Source organism: Rattus rattus, chromosome 3 (genome assembly GCF_011064425.1).
Source record: "Rattus rattus isolate New Zealand chromosome 3, Rrattus_CSIRO_v1, whole genome shotgun sequence".
NCBI lineage: Eukaryota > Metazoa > Chordata > Mammalia > Rodentia > Muridae > Rattus > Rattus rattus.
The window spans coordinates 55,573,370-55,596,733 of NC_046156.1; the positions used below are offsets into that span (position 1 = coordinate 55,573,370).

The 23,364-nt window shown below is 45.8% G+C and overlaps 1 protein-coding gene across 2 annotated transcripts in view; it reads right to left on the reverse strand.

Moving 5' to 3' along the window:
* Positions 1–1,325: 1,325 nt before the first annotated feature.
* Positions 1,326–23,364, reverse strand: part of Ngf (nerve growth factor) — a 52,761-nt gene continuing 30,722 nt past the window's right edge. For both annotated transcript variants that reach the window (XM_032897614.1, XM_032897615.1), the window contains exons 2-3: positions 8,760–8,883; positions 1,326–2,230 (exon numbers count right to left, since the gene is read on the reverse strand). In XM_032897614.1, the coding sequence (XP_032753505.1) occupies positions 1,493–2,218 (726 nt within the window). In that variant the 5' untranslated portion in view covers positions 2,219–2,230; positions 8,760–8,883 and the 3' untranslated portion in view covers positions 1,326–1,492. The remainder of the gene's footprint in view (positions 2,231–8,759; positions 8,884–23,364) is intronic.

Below are 23,364 nucleotides of genomic sequence, written 5' to 3' on the forward strand. Positions count from 1 at the left end.
CACTCACACACATGCATGCACACAGGCATCGTCATATGTGCACACACACACATACACACACGCTCTCACATACATGCATACACACAGGCACGCTCATACGTGCACACACACACACAGACACTCATTCACGCATGCACACACATGCCTGAACATGTGCACACAGAGAAAGTACGCATCCATGGACAAGCGCATGTGCACGCAATACACACACACATGCACACACGCATGCACATACATGCACAGAAAGCATACATGGATGCATGCATACACACTCATACACACATGTGTGTGCACACAAGCATGCACACGTACAGAAAGCACATGTGCATGCACACAGACATGCATGAACACACACACAAGTGTGCATGTGCGTGCACGCACACACACACGCACTCACACACATGCATGCACACAGGCACACTCATATGTGCACACATACACACACACATACACACACACAGAAAGCAGCTGTGCCATACCAACTTGGCCTCTCTCCTCTCCATCTTCCAGAGCTTGTGTTGGTTACTTTATCTGTTCTACCTCAACTCTCTCATCTCTACAGGGCTTGTCCCAGCCAGCTCTGGTCACTTGTGGAAATCATCTAAGTCAGAATGAAAACCTTGCAGAAGTTCTTTTCTGACTGGTCCCTGGCTTTCTACTTGGAAGCTGATGCTGGGTGCTAGGCCACCGACAGTTACTGCTAGAGCTGTCCCTCTGTGTGGGTGGCAAGAAGTTTGGAAGTCCTACTGTGTTCTTGGGGTAGTGAAGTCTTTTTGCAGGCAGCCACAGGGGAATAGTAGGGAAGCAGCCATCAGAGCTAAGGCAATCTTAACGTGAAATCAGATCTGCCATGACAGGCCTCAGGAGATGATTTTGTTACAGCTCCTTCAGACCGCCCTTCCAACTGACTGAAGCCAGAAGACCTGAAAGCCTCTACTTCTCCGCCCAGGAGTTTCCAACATCCTCCGAGGACCAGCCTGGGTCTCTCAGAGGTGGGAGACTGCCGCCAGCGTACATAGCATCCTGCTTTCTGACCAGTCTTAACTACTCTTCCCTCCTCAAGTGAGGCAATCAAAACCCATGGAGCCATGCTGTGCAGCAGATAATCCAAGGATTTGGTAGAGTTGGCTCCGTAGACCAGAGCCTGCAGGCTGACTTCCCGTGCTAATCATGCTGGTGTGTGAAACTAGTTAGCCAGCCCTGGAGCGGCTCTGGCTGGGAATGAGGGTTACAGATGGGCCGTGTTGCCAGGAGTGGCTGGGGGACAGTTCATTCTGCACTCTCCCAAACTTTGTGGGTACTCTTACCGAGAGAAAGGACTCACGTGTGGGTACACAGGATGCTTTGAAAATTTAATAAATAATGACTTTAAAATTGTATAAACGATAAATTATCATGCAGTCCTTATAATTTAAAATAATTTACAGGCTGAGGTAGGGAGGGGCCCAGGAGAGTGTGGAGGGGGCAGGTGGGGAAGGGGGCTGCAGGCAAGTCAGCCTCTTCTTGCAGCTTTCCTGCTGAGCACACACACGCAGGCTGTATCTATCCTGATGAACCTCCAGGCAGCCTGTTTGTCGTCTGTTGTCAACGCCTTGACAAAGGTGTGAGTCGTGGTGCAGTATGAGTTCCAGTGCTTGGAGTCAATGCCCCGGCATCCACTCTCTACAGGATTCGGGGCTCGGCACTTGGTCTCAAAAAAATACTGTTTGAATACACTGTTGTTAATGTTCACCTCGCCCAGCACTGTCACCTCCTTGCCCTTGATGTCCGTGGCTGTGGTCTTATCTCCAACCCACACACTGACACTGTCACACACTGAGAACTCCCCCATGTGGAAGACGGGGTGGGTGGATGAGCGCTTGCTCCTGTGAGTCCTGTTGAAGGAGATTGTACCATGGGCCTGGAAGTCTAAATCCAGAGTGTCCGAAGAGGTGGGTGGAGGCTGGGTGCTAAACAGCACGCGGGGTGAACGGAGTCTCCGTTTCTTAAACAGTTTGGGGTCCACAGTGATGTTGCGGGTCTGCCCTGTCACGCGGGCAGCTATTGGTTCAGCAGGGGCACTGCGGGCTCTGCGGAGGGCTGTGTCAAGGGAATGCTGAAGTTTAGTCCAGTGGGCTTCAGGGACAGAGTCTCCCTCTGGGACATTGCTATCTGTGTACGGTTCTGCCTGTACGCCGATCAAAAACGCTGTGATCAGAGTGTAGAACAACATGGACATTACGCTATGCACCTGGAAAGACAAAGACAGAGAGGTTACCTAAGTTAAACGCTGGGGAGCCGTGCTAAGCATTATCGGGATGGTGTCAGGCTCCCTCACAGGGTTCTTCCAAGAAGATGCCAGGAGGCGATGGGAAGAGAGCCCAGAATCATCACCCAAAGTAGAACACTTGTGAGAGGAGAAGGGGCGTGGGCAGCAATCACATTGGGATCACTGGCATTAATCAGAGCAGGCTGTGTGGTCGTTCTGTTCCGGGAAGCAATGGGGCCCTTGAATTCCTGCCTCGAAACTTGGGTCTTGCTCACAGAATCCTTTGGGCTCTCTGACCACCAGCTTGAAGGGCTGGATAGTAGTGGGGAAGGTTCTGGAAGGCATTGCAGGGAGCATGGCCTGAAGCCCCAGCACTGAATTGTTTCCTTCACTCAGCAGCTCTGATTCTGGAGAATAGGTATTCTTGAAATAAGCACACAAAGCACCACAGGTAACTGAAGGTTCTGGGGGGCGGGGGCATTCCAATTAGGAACTGCTATCTTTCTTTCACATGTGAGGAGGCCAGTCCACAAGGAACCAACCTACAGGCAGAAGCTAGACCAGAAAGAGAATCCAAAACACCCCTTACCAAGTCAGTGTGCGCTTCTTCCCTCCTCCCCTTTCTCTCTTTCATTTTTTTTTCTTTTCTTTTTTATTTTCGGAGCTGGGGACCGAACCCAGGGCCTTTCGCTTGCTAGGCAAGTGCTCCACCACTGAGCTAAATCCCCAACCCCTCTCTCTCTCACTTTTGAACAGGTACTTTCTTGTTATTGCTTGGAGGTGAGTATAGAACAAACATAAGTCTCTGTCAAGCTCACCCTGAGTGACACTAGAGCCAGCTCTGTTCTGGGGACCATTGTCCTGCCCAGACTGAGCACCAGTTCACACCTGCAGATTCGGACCAAAGGCCACCACCTTTGTGAAGCTTCTCCAGAGTTTGGCTGGCTCAGAGGGGATCCTCCACAGAGTTTCTCAAGCCCCCAATTCTATCTTTACTCTCCTGTGCTGATGGATCATTTTGTCTCCTCCCCTATTTTTTTTCAGCATATTTTGGATATTTCATACTCCTTGAAGCTTTCTCTAATAACTCTAACCTAAGTGTTCCATCTGTCTACCTGTCTCGTCTCTCTATGTGCTGCCTGCATGTGTCTAAATGCATGACTGTGTATTCTTTCCTGATGAATCACCTATCTATCTATCTATCTATCTATCTATCTATCTATCTATCTATCTATCTATCTATCTAAAAAGTCTTAACATTGGGTCTGAGAAAACTACAGATATTCAACTCAGATATTTGTCAGCATTTGAAAGCCATTTAATCGACTGCACCTTAGTTTCCTTGTAGGCAGTAAACACTATTTTCCAGGCTGAATATTTGGATTATGCATGTGCTGGTTCTGAGTTATTCATCTCTATTAAGACAAGGACTTTGTCTTCTTTAGGTCTACTTCTGTTGTTCTCGGAGTCCCCTCCATCTATGGGTGTTCATAGCATATTGTCTTCTTCTCTCGGGCTTCCGTAAAGCCTGTACTTTTGTCAGCCTCCTGGATGTGTGGTCCTAGAGGGCACAGCCATGTCTAATCCACCTGGGTGGCGGCTTCCTCCATCACTATCTCGTGCGTTTCCTTCACCCAGTGCTGTGGATATCTGTTCTCTTGTCTGTCTCCCTCCCAGATGGTGCTTTAGAAGCCATGTGACTTTCATTTCATTCAGTCCCTGCATGGCCATATACAGTGTCTGGAATGTTACAACTCCTTAAGAAATAAAGGGAGAACCAGGAGAATATTGAGTGGAGGTGTCAGAGAGGCCCACACTTTGCTTTCTATTATGGACGTGGGTCCTTTTGACTGTGCCCAAGGTTACACAGTGCCTTCCATCACATCCAGCCAGTGAATCCCCTGTAGTACTAGACTTCCTGGTGGGATCCAAGGGGAACAAACAACCAGCCACACTCTTCTCTTGGAGGAAAGTTTTTGTCGCTCCCTTCTCAGTCACCCGTGCAGAGGAGGAGGTGGTCGGTATACCTGAATTCCTGATTCCCCCTCCCAGATCTGAGGGCTAACGCTCTTGCTGATAATCGTCTCGCTGGCTTTTAGAGGATTGATGGTTCTATTGGCAGCTCACCCAGCCTTTCATGTCTGTTCCTTTCCTTGTTCCACGCCTTTCTTCTCGGTAAGCATTATCTTTCATCAGGTGAAATAAGGCAGAAGACACAGAACTGAACTCCATACTTTTATACCCAAATTGGTAACACCTGTTAGAACTGGATCAGGAACTGAAGAACAGTTGACCAGAGTTTAGGGTTTCAATGGAAACAAAGCCTGCCTTGATGTTTCCCATTGTCTCATCCTGGAGGCTCTGCAGGGAAGTCCACCCTCTTCTGAGCAGACTGCTGACTCCCATAGCTCCATCCCTGGCCGACCTGCTCCCTTGGAGCCCTCTCTGGACCTCCTGCTTCCCGAGGGAACCTCTCTGTGGATATTGGCAGTCTTGGTGCAAGACATCACTGAACAAAATCTTCACGCTCAATTCCACCATCGTCCCACCTGTGTCTTCTGTATCAGCAGTCACAGCCGAAGGTTGGACCACCTGGCTTCCTCCCAAAACAGTTCCACAGTCACTCTCTCTGCTGCTCCTGTTTCTCCTTCTCCTAAATGGCGTCTTCACATTTTGCTATCCCGTTACTAGGACCATTATGCCTTCATTCACCAGCTGCAAATCTCAGCGAATCCTGGCCTCTGGTCCCTGCCCTTCATCTAGACCGCTCTGTGTTGTCTTTTGAGTTTTGCTGGAGTAACATTCCTTGTAGCTGTAACTTCCTTTCCAGCCTTACTCCTGTGTTTCCGGTTCAGATGGTAAGACTACATCCCACCTGATGTTCTGGACCTTCCTCTTTCTTATTCTAGTGCCTTCTCCCCTGATTTCCCCATTAAGCTTCTTCTTTTTTTTTTTTTTTTTATTAACTTGAATATTTCTTATATACATTTCGAAAGTGTTATTCCTTTCCCAGTTTCCGGGCAAACATCCCCTCCCCCCCCCTTCCTTATGTGTGTTCCCTCCCCACCCTCCCCCATTGCCGCCCCTCCCCCCCAACAGTCTAGTTCACTGGGGGTTCAGTCTTAGCAGGACCCAGGGCTTCCCCTTCCACTGGTGCTCTTACTAGGATATTCATTGCTACCTATGAGGTCAGAGTCCAGGGTCAGTCCATGTATAGTCTTTAGGTAGTGGCTTAGTCCCTGGAAGCTCTGGTTGCTTGGCATTGTTGTACATATGGGGTCTCAAGCCCCTTCAAGCTCTTCCAGTTCTTTCTCTGATTCCTTCAACGGGGTCCTATTCTCAGTTCAGTGGTTTGCTGCTGGCATTCGCCTCTGTATTTGCTGTATTCTGGCTGTGTCTCTCAGGAGCAATCTACATCCTGCTCCTGTCGGTCTGCACTTCTTTGCTTCATCCATCTTGTCTAATTGGGTGGCTGTATATGTATGGGCCACATATGGGGCAGGCTCTGAATGGGTGTTCCTTCAGTCTCTGTTTTAATCTTTGCCTCTCTCTTCCCTGCCAAGGGTATTCTTGTTCCCCTTTTAAAGAAGGAGTGAAGCATTCACATTTTGATCATCCGTCTTGAGTTTCATTTGTTCTAGGCCCATTAAGCTTCTTAATGCATTGCTCTGACCTCAGGAGCTTGATCACAGAAGTCAGTGGTGAGCCTTTGTCTATGGGTCCAGAACAGAGGGCTCAACCTGGCAACAGCCCCGCCTCCTTCTACTTTACCTCACATTTTTTCATTCCATGCACATGAGCTCTTGGCACAGCTCCTGCCACCCCTGTGCTTAGCCACCCCTGCCCTTGCTGTGGGCTCTTTCCTCCTGGCATGCTTCCCCTGCACTCCCCATCCCCTTTCTGCTCTATCTACTGTCAGAATCCATCCTGTTGTCTCCCAACCTCTAACTTTAATGTCATCACTCCGATAACTCCTGACTCTAGGCCAGTGGTTCTCAATCTTCTTAATGCCACAACCCTTTAACACACTTCTGTATGTCATAGTGACTCCCAACCATAATGTTATTTTTATTGCTACTTCATAGCTGTAATTTTGCTGCTGTTATGAATCATAATGTAGATATCTGTGTTTTCCAATGGTCTTAGGTGACCCAGTGAAAGAGTCATTTGACCCCCAAAGGGTAGCAACCCAAGGTTGAGAACCACTGCTCTAGGCAGAAGAATCCTCCCTGGTACACTTGTCCTATGGAAGGTATGTTCTCTTTTCCTGTCTGATGCAGGGAGAGAGCTTCATATAGGCAGAAAACTGTTTGCTTCAGTGTTGTCTCTTGTGTCACCTCCACCTCTAAAGAGCACTGCATGTGGAACCTCCTCTTTCTGAGTGTCTTGACTGCTCTACCCGAGGGCTGATATTTAAGGTGCCTACAAGCTCTGAGCTATTTTATGGAATTATAAAGTTTTCTACTTTACATAATGCATGCTTACTTTACATAACAGACTCCACAATGATCTAAACTCCTAATGTTGTCTGTGGATTTGCTGTTGGCTTAGCACATGGTACCCATAACCATTCAGTGGCAATGGAGACTTGCATTATGGACAGATAGTTCATTAAGAGTCAAAAATAGCTCAAACAGATCCCTTCAGTTTTTGATTAAAATGTAATTTGGGGGAACCATATTGACTTACTCATAATGGTATGTTCCTATACTCTTTAAAAATTATTAGAAAAGTCTCATAGTAATCAGTAAATGCAGAAAAGAGAGAAGGAATCTATAGTGTTTTCCATTCTAGTAACAATGCACTAATGCTAGAGAACACTCTCTCCTTGGATGAAGGGAGCCAGGGAGGGGCTGATTTTACCTATCTGACTAGCTAACGACGCTGCTAGACAGAGCTAACAGTTGATCCTAACTAGTCCTTGTCTCAAGTTGCCAAGAGGCTTACCAACTGGATCTAGAAGAAATGCCTTATAGAAAGGGAGAAAATAAATCTCTGTCTTAGAGAGAGATGACAAGAGCTATTCACAATTCTTGGACTACAGATCAGATTTGTGAACCTGGTTCATCATTTTTGGCCAAAAAGACAATTCCTTGTGACCAAGGAAATCCAGCTTCCTCCATCTCAGTGGCTACAATCTGACAGGGGCTCAAGGGGTCACATTATGCTTTAAACTTGGCCTCCATTCTAAATGTAAAATGGCTGTTGGCTTCCATTTTAAGACTCGAGAACTCTCCTGCTAGAGCCTACAAGAAGTATAAAAGGAATTCAGTGAATTCTTAACTCCCTAGGGAGGGATCCATGAGGTGTCCTGGGAGGAACACAGATGAGTGGTGACAGGAACAGAGCTTCTGCTGGCCTACCCAGTACTCAGGCGGAGGCACAGCTTGGACATGACATCAGAGAAAGAAGTCTTCCAGGCATCAGGTGCACCAGGAGATCCGTTAAGTCATGTTGCTTTGTCTACTTGTAGAATGGTTGGTTCTCTAGGCTTGGGGATGGTGGTAGAGGGAACATGTCAGACAAGTTACAGGTGACATTGATGCTGATGATCCAAGGACATGGCTTGAGAGTTACTAGACCAGCCTTAGAGGGGCTGAATGATTTGGGGTAATGTGGCTAGTGTGTGCCAGGACCATTCTGTTGCTCAGCCTCTGCACTCTGTGATTGACAGTGTATCCCGAGATGCACACAACCACTCCAAAATCCAAATGCAATTCTCAGAGTGTGAGTTTCGCCTCCATGATACCGTACCTCCAGACCCAAGGGAACACACTGATGGTTGATCGCTTTTATGTCTGGAATCTCAGGAGTCCCAGTATCACAAAGACATCTAAGATCCAAATCCAAGAATACCTTGATCATGAAGTACATAAGAGGCCCATGATGGTGGCATGTGGCCGGAGAGTCTAGAAGATTCTAGACTCTCTGGTTAGCTGCTGTTCTCCACAGCTATGGCCACAGGAACAGAATGTGCTTTTCTGAGTCCCAGAGTCGCATTTTATGTCTCATCAGTCATCATAACCACCTAGGACAAGGCTGTGCTCGTCCCCTCCCATTTTATGGTTGAGGGAACAGAAGAGACAGATTAAATCACTTGGTCCTTGACATTGGGTAAAGTAGAACTTAGAGCCAGGCCTGCCAGTGTCCAGATATGGAACGCTTCTCCACGCTTCTATCAGGCTCCAAGAATGACCACAGACTTTCTGCTATACAAGGACACCTGCTCAGACTGCTCTGGGGACTGTAGAGTTTCTGTCTGTTGCTGTCTGTCTACTCAAGGGCTTGGGTTATGTCACTTTTAATGTGTCCTAGAAGCTACAGAGCATAAGGACCTCTTTGGACAAACCCCATTTGCAGTGCCACTCAGAGCTTTGGTCCTTACTGATCTATCAGGTCTGACCCCCCTTCCACAACCTGCAGACTCTTTCCAGCTGTGTGTCACCGGGAGCTTCTGAGCCTAGCAGCTGTAGAGCTAGACGCCCCAGGAAGGTAGCCATCAGGCACTTACCTCAGAGTGGCCAGGATAGAAAGCTGCGTCCTTGGCAAAGCCTTTATTGGGCCCAGACACTGAGGTGAGCTTGGGTCCAGCATGCCATCCAGCCCCCTGGACTGCACGACCACAGGCCAAAACTCTGTGAAGGAGAGCTGACATTAGACAAGGGTTACCATAATTCCCTAGCAGATGGGTGGACACCTGAGCCCTAGGCAGAGAGGAAGGGATGTCCCAATAAGGCAAGCAGTATTTTCATAATTCCAGTATTTTAGCAACATTAGGGTCCAGGAAGGCACAAGAGTCCAGTTGCCAAGATTTCCAGGGTCCCGGTCTTGCATAGCTCTAGTCTTACATGGCCTAGGTTTTGCATGGCTCTGGTCTTACAGAGCTCAGGTCTTGCATGACCATGTAATGGTACTTGCCTTTACTAGTTTCAACCTGGACACAGTCCACAGTAAGACCACACCTAATATGGCGGCTCCCAGATCCATAGTGGAGTTATGCTCCACTAATGCCTAAGCCAAAATGAAAATTATTTTGCACACTGCCAAAGAGCAGATATAATAGACCTAACTTCACCCAGCCTTGGTGACACAATACTACAAATGCAAAAAGTCCTGGCAATTCCAACAAGCCAATTCTATGATGGTAATACAAACAGTGGGAATGGGACAAACCACTTGACTCATCACTTGAACCCCTTGCCATAGAAGGACAGGGCGCCTTGGGGCACTACACTAAAAATCTAATTTCAGGAATCAGGAGCTGTGGAGATGACACAATGAGGGTGAAATATGCTTTAACTTATAGCTCCTGGAGCCACTGTTTTCCTACTAATTCTGTCAACCTGATACATGTAGGTGCATTCATTCATTCATTCATTCATTCATTCATTTCCTGAGCAAATACTACCCTTGGTGCTGGAGGCAGAACAATACATAAAACAGGCAAGTTCTTGGCCTCTACTATAGACTCCCCAGTCTAGTACAAATAAATCACTTCAGACTCTGCTGGTGCCATGAAAAGAACAGGTATGGTGTGGTGAGAGAGATGGGAATATGGGGGAACGTGTAGACATAGTGCTCAGTAAGGAGCTCATCCAGGAAGCTGCTCTCAAGCTGATGACAAGGAATGGTGGACAGAGTATTCTGGATGGAAGGAAGAGTAAATCCCAAAGCCATGGGCATAGATAAGTCAAAGTAAATAGCATGAAAGCAAGACCTGTGAGATGAGCAGGAGACATAGAGCAATCGGGTCTTCAGAATGAAACCAAGGGTCACCGTTGCATCCCTGGGGCCAGCAGGAAGGGAGTGGGGGCTTTAAGCACAAGAGTGTCATGGTACCGTTGAAGGACAAATGAACATATGTCTTCGTCTGTGAAGAAAGTCTGTAACAGAAGCTCAAGAATCACACCTTTGTTCTTATTGTTTATACTTTTTCAAGTTCCATAAACCCTTCATCTGGCCATGCCTTGCTTCTCTGTGATCCCCCACACTGCCCCCCTTTCCTGTGGCAGCGGATGTCATGGAAACCTCCCAAGGGGCAACTGCCTTGCTGTGAAGAGGGGCTGAAGAGCAGGGGAGGTGGAAGGGGCCCAGGAGTGACGTCTGTGTTACTGGGAAGCATGGCATCAGAGGCTGGGATGTTTCTATTCCTCGTCCTTCCAAACCCTGCTCAATACACGCCTTTTGTGTTTCGAACACTAACAGGAAAACCTTCTGATACAAAACCAGGTGTGGGGAAAACCTTACTCGAATGCTCTTCAAAAATTTTGTGAGATTCTGTGACAAATAACATCTCAGTGCAATGCCTGGTCATGTTTAGCCTGGGGGAGCGAGGGTGGCATGTGTCTGGGGTAGGAGGTGTGTATTACTTGTCTCATTACTCAAGGGGGAAGCTCATCTATTCTACAAGCCTTCCTGCTGGGGGCTTGGCTGAGCTGCACAGATTATAAAGTTGGAAGCCAAAGACCTGTGCCCTAACTCAGTTCCCTCTGATTCTTGGGTAAGACACCACTCTGAATGTTCCTGTGTCACCTAAAGGAGAAGTTGTTAGAATAGATGACAACTCTGGTCCTCTGTGAGGCTAAGACACTATGTGTAAGCAATCTTTTCACCACCTTTACATTAAATTCATTAATCTCATCTATTAAACATTGGAATTTCAGGTCCTGGGCCAGACACTGTGCTAGGTGCTAGGGACACAGAGAGAAATAAGACACAGTATTTCATATAGCAAACCACCTAGAGGGGAAGGGTTAATACAGGCTAAGAATTTAAATTAGTGTGATGATCAGGCTGTACATTACTCATGACGGAGAAGCAGAATGAACCTAGGAACCTGTTTTATCCAATCAGGGTAGTCAGAGTCATGTGCTTACGAAGGGGTAACATCTGAGCAGGGTTCTTAAGGATAAGTGGGAGCTGCAGAAGAATGGAGAGAAAACCCACTACACAGTCTTTGAGTTCAAGAGCTGACTGTAACAAGGCTTGGAGTGTGGACGAGAGTGAAAGTCATATGTGGTAGGCCTTTTTATCAGCAGGGGAGAACAAGTTTGGGGATCCCATTGCTGCAGCCTGTCCACTTGCTTTCCACAATACACAACAAGCATTCACCTTTAATCCATAGAACAACCCGAGAAGGCAAAGTAACTATTCTAGATATTCCTCTACTGGATGCCTTCTAATCTAAGAGATTGTAACTAGAGGCCGCCAATATAAATTATATATACATAGTCCACAACTCTGTAGACTAGCCCTCTTGGGGAATGGAGTCCACACAACCACAAGTTTCCTAGCCATATATCCATAGCTTTTTGCACAGGTAACCTTGGTGTGCACCAGTTTCCTGCCCATACCATCCTCGTGCCTGATAGCTAGATTTGAGGCTCCTTCCAACATCTTCCATGCCCTTGGCCTTCTCTCATACAGTGCTGGTACAGCAGTTTGCTGCAGGGAAAAGAATTTCCTGCCAAGAGTATTGACTGATTTTCATAGGTGTTGTTGCTGTAGTCTTGTCCTAGGGAAGGCTGAGGCTCTAAAATTAAATCCAATTTAAATATTGGCAATTTCTAATCTGAATATACCAGAGACAAGCAAACTAAATGGATACCTATTTTTAAACCCCTAATTGTTCTCATAATTACTTAAAAAGATGTCCAATGGCTCTCATACTCTTGATAAATGAGTGCAAATAGAACAGAGCTCATTTATAGTCTACCTTATGGTCCTTCTTATAGAACACAATGAAATTCCATTGAAATCTGCTGTGCCTCTCCCAGTATGGCCTGGTCTGATGCCTTATAGTAATGATACTATAACATCTTAAAACTTGTTAGTAATGCAAAGTACTGGGCAGATATCCTGAGTACTAGAACCAGACAGCTTGGGATTTAATATTTACTATATTATTATTAATCATCCAAGTTTCAGAATAGTAAGGTTCTGTGCTGGCTATCTCTATCTCCAAGGGACTGGATGAAAATCATCTAAGAGATTGAGATGCTCCTCTGGGCACATCTGCAGGGGATTTCTAGAGGATTAGTTGAAGTAGAAGGTCTGTTCTCAGTGTGGGAGGCTCCTATCAGGGGTTGGCTCAGATAGAAAGAGGTTCCAAGAAGCAGCAGTGGAGAGGACCTGCCTCCCTTTCTGCTTCAGGGTAAGTATGTTCAGCACAGCTGTGTCATCCCCTGCTGACTTCGCATTAATATGGGTTCTATAACAGTGGCTCTCCAGGGAACTTCCGTACTTCTGGTTTGAGACTGGTTTGAAGACTCAGGCTTCATGGACTGAGCAGTTAGTTACTGTGTTCTTTACCTTTCCAACTAGCAGACAGACATTGTTGGATTACCCAACACCTATGTGCAAACCAATCTAACAAAATCCCCCTTTCCTATTCATGTTCTATTGATCTCGTTTCACTAGAGAACCTTGCCTGATATGCTCCCTAGAGAGTGAGAGATCCAAGCCAAGGAGGACAAACTCAGAGATGGCCTGCTGCTGTGGACTCCCCACCTGACTGTAGCCTTCCATGGGCCTCCTCACCTTAGAACCCATGAACAACCAGTCCAGAGTCTTCTAGAGCTGGAGGATGGAAGGATTCTTCTGAAGATCCTGGAAATAAGGCTGTGTGTTTGGCTCTGATCATTGTCTCCCTACCTTCCCCAATTCCTATTTATTTTCTTTACTTCTCAAAACTTTGAGAAGTAAATTTTGGCCAAACTCAAAAATTATGGCCAAACTGTTAAAGTCCAATCAACTATCCAAGTCCAATCAACAACCCAAGCAACTTGCTTCTGTGGTAATTCATGAGGAGTGGTGGAAATCTCCATAAGTCCTTCATATGTGACTATGCAAGGCTCTATCTATCTAGCTGCTCTCTACTTTCTGCTGTCCTCCAGTCCTCTGCAGCAGTGACTCTCAACCCTGGCCACATCGCTGACTCACCAAGCCAGCTTTACACACCGACCATGCTGCCTGTGCCTCACCTTCAGGGAGCCTAGTTTCACTGACTTGAAGTGCTCTCTATTCACTAGGTGTTTTCAAAAGCTCCCTAGGAGATCCAAATGTAAGGCCAGCGCCAAAGTCACTCTGCGTGGGAGGAAGAGGAAGAAGCTTCATGGTGCATTTGATGAGCAAACTAAGAGAAATTCATTATTAAGAAATCAATATCTTAGAAAATATAAAATACAGGTGCAATCATATTATGGAAAACAAGGAGATATGGGGGGAGGTTGTATTTGCAACCCCTCACTGTCTAGTCAGGCCACTTTAAAAAATTCTTCAGTGTTGGAGCAATGGTGGCTATACTAAAAAATTCAGGAATGTTTGCTGATTTTTTTCTTAAAGATCTGGGCATGGTTGACTTGAAGGACCTCTTAGATGTCATGCGCTCCAATGAAGCAATGGCCGTCCCTAAAGCAACTTACGTTGTTCAAAGACGCCAGGAAGCTATGTCCCTCTTCCTTCTGCCTCTACTTGGTAGAGTTCTGAGTGAGGAAATCTCATTTTAGATCTAGCATTGAGAACATGTTCTTGGGGTGTAGTAAGTCTTGGTGCTGCTATTGCGATTTTCACTGCTATAGCCATTCTTCTTAATTTTACCCCATCTGACATTTCTTATGCTGTGCCTGCATACAACGGGAGAAGAGCTGGAGGTCTTTTATGCTGTCAATCTGTTTTTCTAATTCTTAGCCTAATCAGTCATTTTCTAGAAAGAAATATGACAGTAAGTTTTGCTGACTAAGATTTCTTTTGTTGTTCTTTTTTTAAAAACAAATTTCAGTTTGGGCCACTTTGAGACAATTTGATGTCTTTTAACTATTTAGTGGTTTTGGCAGATCCAGTAGGAAAATAGTGCATCTGGCACCAAGGACTTGGGAGGACATACAGGTTCAGCAAAACTATTATTCTTTTTTTCTCCAACTGGTCTGATGCTGAATTCTAAAGTGTCTTGTCACATTCCTTAAAGAGAATTGGTCCTATGGCTTGTTGGGAAATGTTGAGGTAAATTACAAAAGCTCTCTCAGCATTTCCCCAGAGCCAAAGAGATCAAAGAAGAAGCCATTGGGGTTGGCTGCTCTTCAGCTTTGGAATTTGCTGTAACTGTGAGTGGCCTTCTATGGTGTGCAGCTGCCCACAGACAGCATGGTGTTTACCTGACTGCAGTAAGTCATGAGCTCTGTAATGTGCAACGCCACAGAGAGGCTTTCAAAGTGCGGCTAATTACAAGGACATTAGTGCTGTAGATAAGCTATCTAAACACAAAGCAGCCTTTCACGACAGAGAGTTGAGGGCAGGACAGTTTTACAAGAATGCATTGCTAAACAGCAGTCCATATAGCCTAGCTCATTGGCTTGGTAACACTAATGATATATCTATAATCTATGTTGGAGTGCCAAAAACAATCCAATCTTTTTTTTGCAAACTTCTCTGCAACCTTAGGAAAACATCTCTTTGGTTCCAACTGGCTGATCTTAAACCACAATGAAAAGATCTATTTCAACTATGCTTTTGGTCTTTTCCTGGTCTGTTGCATGCTTCTAACTATGTACAGACAGTAGAACTTGGAATAAAGGGGACTCTGGTTGCTTGGCGTCGAAGTCCACATTGAATAGTAACAGTTTCCAGGTCACAGGAGATCACAGATGACAACCTGGAATGGGGGATGTGAATGAGGACAAATGGTACCAGTGAATGTTAACTTAGACTGGGGCCCTTTATTCAATTTTTGCTGTATGGGGTCCCACGTCCTCAGTTCTTCTTGAGCTAGCCTATTCCTCTCAGTGTGTGGCATGTTTTCCAAGCAGTAGGACAAGAAATGTTACAACACATGACTTTCTAATGCAAGTCAGATGTAACGCCAGCAATTAAGCTAAATATCCATAGCTCTAGAAAGACCTGGAAAGATCCCAGCTTAAGAGATACATGGTGTGTGCGCGCACGCGCGTGTGTGATGCTTTTAAAAGGCTAGGCAGCCTTTCTTTCAATCAGTGAAGGAGAGCGGAGAGCGGAGAGCCAGACACTGGAAGCCTGGGTTCTGACAAATTACTGCCTTAATGGGTAAGCATTCATGCTGAGGACATTTCTGTTTAAGTTGCCCTCTGGGTTCACTGTAAGAACTATCTCACCTACTCACCCCATTTCAAGAAAGGAGGGATCACAAATGCCTGGGACCAAGTACATCACAGTGGCCAACTCCTTATAACTCTGGAGCAACAGCTGCCACTGATTTTAAACCCCCTCACTCGTCTGCACTGACATTTCCGGGCTTGTCTGCTGGCCTCGCAGCCAGGGAATCTAACTCAAGGCATTAGATAGATAACCACCAGCTTTGCCCAGGCACGTCACATGTGAAGATCCCCAGTTCCCTCGGGGTAAGACAGCACTGGAAGTGAAGAATTGATTCCCAGGTTTGTTTGGTGGTCTCGGGGGTGGGGGTGGGTTGCCGTTTCGGCCTCTTCTTGCGTCTGATCTCAACACTCCAGTCCCAAGTTGTGAGTGGTTTACACCAGAGACGGGCCCTTGGATGCACACCCATGAGCTATGTTAAGGGACTCATCTAACACGGTATCTCAGGAGCAAAGATCAGGGGCGCTGCTGTCTGTTGAGGTCACTTGACTCTCATGTACTCATGTTTTAGAATATTTCCCATCTTCTAGTGTTTCTCTTTTTAGGGTTTATTTGACCACAACAATATGCACAAAAGGAAGGCTCTCCACTGAGGAAATTCACTCCAGAACTAACAGAAAAGCCACAGAGTCATCTGTCTCCAGAGACCCAGAACACTGTGGGTAATTAGAAATTCCAGAGAGGAGGACAGTTTTCCACACTCCATCTACACACACACACACACACACACACACACACACACACACACCATTCAACTTGTGGCTTCTAAAGAGCTAGTTTACATGGTTTAGATTCAGAGAAATGGAAACTAACTTGCTTTATCATCTACATAAGCCTGTATACAGCCTTAGCTGCAAAAGGAGACTTGAGCTCTGAAGTTTAGTCAGACAGAGAGAGAGAGAGAGAGAGAGAGAGAGAGAGAGAGAGAGAGAGAGAGAGAGAGAGAGCTTGTTTCCTTCCAATGCTACCTCACAGTGCTACCTCAAAAGAAAATCAGAGTAAATATTACTTCCACCTTGAGTGGAGAGTATAACAAAATAACACTTAGACCATTGCACAACATCTAGTTAGTCTGATGAATTTTACCCAGTCTTCTTTATAATATTATTATTGACATTTGGCCAAAGCACGGCAATGAAACACTGATGGAACTGGGTGTATAAGAGAAATGACGCAGCGTCCATTCTAGGTCTCTATCTGACTCTCTCGTGCAGCGGTAGGGGGACTGTGGCTTAGTGTTCCAGCTGTGACTAGAGTGGCTGGCCACGTGCATGCTCAATGGGACTGAGAGATTGCAGAAAAGTATTCACAGCTGTGTGGCATTGAGCCGCAGTCAGTCACCTGCCAACGGGACACTGAGTAAAAAACAGAAACACTTGCTTTTGAAATGATTGACCCCTTTTCTCCAGCTCTGTCCCCAGTCAGTGGGAGGAAGCTGCTTCATCATGGCTGCAGCTCCCTGATCAAGGTGACCTGGGACAGTTGCCGGAAGTTGCCTGTGAGGTTAGGAACATCTTTGCTTGGGGGTAATTGCTGCCTTAGAGGGAAAGTGAGCCACAGGAGAAAGCGCCAGAGAGAATTATGCTCAGGGTCACGGTCATTAGAGGCTTGGGATAAATTTAGGTATCTGTTGAATTACCTACTTCTTAAGAGTTGAGGTGTATTTAGGAAATGTTTATTGAACAAAATGGAAACTCTTTCTGAAGCTGCTCCAAAGTGGATCATTATTTCACATTATATTAGAAGATAAAATGTGGTCCCAATCCACAATTTCTGGATATTGTGCACTCTGATGATACACACTCAGGAGCACACAACATTTGTGGGCCAACAGGTGCTGCTGGGAACAGGCCCTCGTTTGACCCCCAAAGTGTGCACAGGTGCTGCACAAAGCAAACCCCTCTCTTATTTGCAGGCTGCTTAGTTTACTTGTCCAGCACTTCGCTGGAGAAGGCTGCACTCTAGTCATGCTGTGCAATCTAGTGAGCTGGGCAATCACCTCGCTGTTTAGTTATAACCCAGGAAAGGATGAAAAAGAGAGAAAGCCCAGCACACACATGGGAACCCTGGTGGGGGCTCTCTGTAGGTGGGGGTTGTAGGACGATAATGGAAACCATTTGTTTGCATCTCACTCCTTTCTGTGTGAATTAGCCAGATTCCTAGAACCAGGCCTGTCTGCTAAGACAGCTGCACCACAAAGGCCTTCCACTCATGCTCTATGCCTGGTCTAAGGAGTGTTAACTAGGTCTCAGGAAGGTAGGTGCTTGAATGACTTTTAAACTGTTTCTAGTTTCCCTTCTTCTCACAGACCTGATTTGTGCAATCCCAAAACACAGATTAAGGCTTAAAAAAAACATGAAAAAACGAGAATGAAGAATAAATAAAAAAGTCAAACAAAAAATCAACAAAATTCCAGAATCTTCCAACCAGTAGAACAATGTATGCCTAAGTGTGTTTATTTTGCCCCACTCTGTCCCCAGGAGAGGTATTACCTTGACAGTCACATGTAGTGGTTCTACACAAAAAACTGTGCTGAACATTCTCTGTGTCCTTTTGCCCATTAAATTCTAAGACCTAAGTGATTCCCATTTCTCCATCCAATTCCCAAACCTATTACAGCATTTATGTAAATCAAGTCCTTTATTCAGAGTCACAGAGCATGGGAGAATTATTTCTAATGGTCCCACTGTTGTGACCATCACCACTATGATCATCCCAGCATCAGCACCATGATCATCCCAGCATCAGGACCAACATCATCCCAGCAGCAGCACCATGATCATCCCAGCATCAGGACCAACATCATCCCAGCAGCAGCACCATCATCACCTAAGCACCAGGACCATTATCATTCCAGCATCAGCACCAAAATCATCCCAGCATCAGCACCACGATCATCCCAGGATCAGCCCAATGATCATACCAGCATCATTACCACCATCATACCAACATCACCATCACCAGCCTCGAGACTTCTTGACCACTACTACCCAGTCACCACTGCTGTGTTACCTAATACACCAGGATCTAGGGTCAACAAGAAGACAAGTCTTTAAAGTTGCCTTGAGGGATTATTGGGGTTTGGTTAATTGAGATGAGATCTGCCTATGTGGGGGACATTATACCATGGGATGGGACCCCAAGCTGCATAAAGAGAAGGCAAGGGCATAAACATTCATCTCCATCTCGCTCTATCCCAGCTATCGACCAGCTGCCTCATGCTTTGGCCACCAGGACATCCCTACCCTAAAGGAATTGCACCCCAAAATTGTAAGGCAAAGCAAACACTTCCTTGTCAGAGCTGTGAGGAATGAAACTAAGATGACCACCACCCAGCCAACCTGGTCACTTTAACCATGTTGCCACCACTACGTCCAACTCCACATCAGCAGCTCCATCACCTTTAGACCACCACTGCTATCACTGTCGTCACCGTCCCCAATGAATGAAGAAGCATTTGAAGCAATTAAAGTCTGAGAGTCTTCTGCCGGGGTAGCTATCAGAGGCAGGATAGAGTCAGCTCCTGAGGTTGGTAAGTATTTCCAAGAATGGTTCAACTATTTAGGTCTGTGAAGGTCCCAAATGAAACCCAATTTCCTATTTCCTATTCATTATACTATTTTCCAGCTTCATTCTAGAAACTTCTTTTTTTCTCCATTCCTTCCTCTCCCCTCCCCAGTCTCCTCCTCCTCTCTCCTTCTCTTTTTTCTTCTTTCCTTTCAAGGAGGCCAATGCCTTATCCATTAGGCTACTGGGGCTTCATCTTCTTTTCTTTCAAAGGAAATGCATATTTTGTGACAATTTTCAGTTTAGACCTTAATAAACTTTAGAATTAACTAAAATTAATACCTATAATTGCCATGAGAGATTTATATCTATAACATGCAAAAACTAATGCAAAAGCCAAAATGAGGAATTATGTCCCTGGCCTCTCCAAAATGAGACAGAGACTTCCTTTTGCCTAATGCAGTTGTTAAAGATGTGTGTGCAATGTTTACAGACCATTGGAGGCTTTTCCTATCTGAAGGCGAGTAGATCTAGCACTTAGGATCCCACAGAAAGGAAATCTCTCTCTCTGAATCTTCCCTCATCCTCCAGGATGTAAACTCCCATGGAAGTAATCGTCTTCCACCTGAAATAGAGAACTGACTCCCTGAGGTAAAGGCCAGACCCTTCCAGCTTCACAGGAGCAGGGCTGGCCAACTGCCCAAGACAGAGACCCTGGACTCTCCTTCTTGTCACTTGCTGCTTCTGGTTCACGATGATGACTGAACCAAAATTGGGTTTGAGTTGGGGTTTGTGGGAAGAGAGAACAGGAGGGGACAGAGATCCCCCAAAGAGTTACAAAAGACGTCCAGCTTAACTGTAGATATGTGAATTGAGGTAGTGCAGCCTGGTATGTTAAAATATTAGGTGTTTCACTGGCACAAACTGTGGATTTATGAGCTGTTACATCTAATACTACTAATGAGAAATAATTCCTATTGTGGATCATCTGCCAGATACTACTACTCCAGGGTTTCCTGTGTAAAAAGTAATAAAAAAATCTTCTGGGGTCAATGTTTTCCCGTCCTACAGAAGCAGAGACTCATTCTGTCACTCAGAGACAGCCTCCTGCTGATACAAAAACCCTGCTCCCACATCTGATCAACTCAAAGGAGCCGAGTCTCTGAGCTGGACCTGTTGATTTCTGCTTCAGTGACATGTGTAATGGATACATTGGATTTTGTGTATTTTCTTTTCTTAAATTTACCCAATTTCTAAATAAACAAATAGAAACAAACAAAAAAAATGTAGAACACTTTTCTAGGACATTGCAATTGTTCCACTTCTCTGTCACAAGTCTTTCCTTGAGGGAGCTCAGAAAACAAATCCATCCTCACTGGAACACTCCAACCACCTGAACTAGGGCCTGGAAGGACCCACTATTCTGATAGAAATGTCATCATGGAAGATTGGTGACTTAGAAATGTTTAGTTGCTCTTTACTGAGAATGGTATAGAAATTAGGATGTAGCTGTTTCAAACCCTTTTCCATGTCCATCAAGAAAAATCACAGGCAAGATGTGAGCTACTTGCTTTGGGATGAGGATGTGACTCTGTTGGTTGACTTTTTGGGTGCGAAGACCAAGCCAGGGGCTGGAGCCAAGCAGAGTCTGTTAATATTTCCATTCATGGACATGCAATAGCAAACCGCTTCATACATTTATAGGAAAGCATCAAATACAATATCTTTGTTGTGCTTAATCAGAACCAGAGTAGAATTCCAGACGACAAGAATAGAAATTCATCCTAATGATTTCATTCTTAGTCCAAAACATACAGTTTTTCTCCCTCTGTTTGTCACTTTCTAAAACAAGAAACCGCCAAGAAGTGCTGTTGATTTGAGGGGCGACTTGAAAGCAAGAACACTGAACAGAAAGAAACGTGGAACTATCCGATGGCAAATGGAAAACCAGAAATGAGGTCAATCTGGCTTATTGAATTGACTCCCCCTGCTTATGTGAAACGCTCAACCAGCAATCAACTTCCCAGGCTTCATGCCCTCCCCAGTTGAGTACCCCTTTCAGCAGAAGTAAATCACAAGGCAAAAACAAGTGTTCAGTTCCCAGCAAGATTCTTCTCAAGGAAGACGCGGATGCCTTTATTCTCAATGGGTGGAATACTTTTCTCCCAAAAGAAAAAGAATCTCAGACCAGGAAGAATGCACAGGCCACTTAGGCAGAAGTGCCTCCTCCTTTTGACTTGCCAGATGAACCGAGTGGATGGTTTCATATTAGCCATCTCATTGCTAAGCACACAGCAGGTCAGTGGTGTTTACTGCAAGCACTCGCCTTGTAAAAGCTGGAAACTCGCCTAGCTTGTCAGCTTACTGCCTCTAGGAACCACTCTAAGAGACTTTGGGGACTTCTTTGGGATCCTCAAGAACAGTGAATGCAAAGGTGACCATCAGTGGGCTCTTTAGCTGTGAAAGTTGGCTATCACCTACAGAGTAACAATGGCATTTTGGCAGCCACATCAGAAGGACACACACCGATCGTTAATCATAAAGCTTGGCCCTGTCTCACAAGCACCATGGGAAATCTGACTAATTCTGGCACGGAGATAGCAGTGGTACTGGATCCGCTGATTTTAATTAGTGGTCAGGCTGGGGCTGATCCCAGAGCTGAGCTACAGGGAGAGTTGCCCATCTCGTTTTCTATCAGCTCGGAGCCTGATGAGTGTAGTGGTAAGAGTGAATGAACCCTGATCAGATAGAATCAGATCAATCTGGCATTTGATATTTGCCCTACCCTTGGGAAATCTGATGTCATCATAGAAGGAAACTGGAGAACCAGGAAGAGGCGGACACAGCTCCAGTAAGAAGTGATCAAGAGATCTGGGATGATGGCTCCTTCAGTAAGGTGCAAGCACACACATGTGAACATGGGTTTAGATCCACAGCACTTATATTACAACTCCAGGTTCGTGTTGCGCATGCCTGTAATCCTGGTGCTATGGCGGTCGAGGCAGGAGAATCTCTGGGATTTGCTGGCCAGCCAGTCTAGCCAACCAGTGAGTCCCAGGTTCAGTGAGAGAGCAAAATAAGGTAGAGAGCAATTGAGGAAGACACTTGACATCCATCTCTGTCCTCTACATACCTGTGCACAGATATGCGTGTTCACACACGTTAATTAAAAAAAGAAGAGATGAGAGAGCACCATCAAGGATGGCGAGAGGAGAGGCAGAAGGGAGTGAACAACTCAACAGAAGGGTGGGGAAGGACATCCGGAGGCAGAGGGACAGAAGGAAGAAGAGATTCCTGAAGGAGAAACAGTCAAAGAAGAGTAGGGTTCAGACTGAGAAAGGACTTTGTAGTTGAGAGAGAAAAACAATTGCACGAACTCCAAACAGAGCCGCACTCCTTAGCCTTGCTGCTGAGATGTAATTTCTGAGTGTCCCCTAAAGAAAAGGACGAAGGAGTAGATGATCGAAGCCATTTGTAATGAATAATAACCCTGCCAACAAAGGCCAGTTTCATTGAATCAGCTTCTGGTAACCTTACCAGACAATCTTGGTGATGTTTCAATGGACAGTTTATCACAGTGTGAGTCCCGCTGGGGAAGTTCCAAATCTGAACACAAACCCAGTGATAGCATCGCCTTGGCAGACTGATTTCATCACACAGGTTAGGGCAAAGCTGCATCCCAGACACATAGCACGCTCAACACAAAAGCCCTTCATCCCAGGGCTGCTGGGCTGGATGAGCCAGACTGGTCCTTAAAATAAATGAGATTGTATGACCTCACCATTATCAGCTTCAGAGAGAATGCTTTGGAAAGAAATCATGAGCGGAAAAGGACAAAAGGACATCAGGGGAATTGGGGGTTCCCACTGATGCTTGGGTCCAGCTGGAGCTGGTTACAGTGTAAACTTTGTTTAATCAAATCCTTGGTCATTAATAAAACTCAAAACAAATCCAAACAGAGATAGATGAGGATGTACTTGGATTTCACATTGGGTTTGCATCACTGTTCCACCAGGTGCCATCCATAAATCTGGAATCAGGCTGCTGGAGCCGGAGCTGCAGAGAGGCCATCTCAGGAACTTCCTCCTCTTTTCTAAGCCACTCCCATTTCCATGTCCCTGTCACTGTTCTTCAGGGCTGAGAGAAGCCCAGGATCTTCTCAAGACCCACTGTCCTTCTTTCCCAGAGCAATGTTAGTGGCCAACCAGGAAGTCGAGACACCTGGAAGGCACCCTGGGACAAACATGGCTGGAATTGGGTATGATGCATGTTTAGCAAAGCTGTCCAATGGCAAAGGAGAAGAGCTTTTCTCCACTGTGGCAGGAAACGCACCTAGCATGAGTGGGCAGAGCTCAACTCCACGGACATTCAGCAAGAAGAACGAGCCATGAATTATGGACTTCTAGTTGTGAGGAGAGAGTAACTGCGTGAGATGGATAACAGTAATAACTGCTTATAGAATCAAACTTGTGTGCACAGAACTC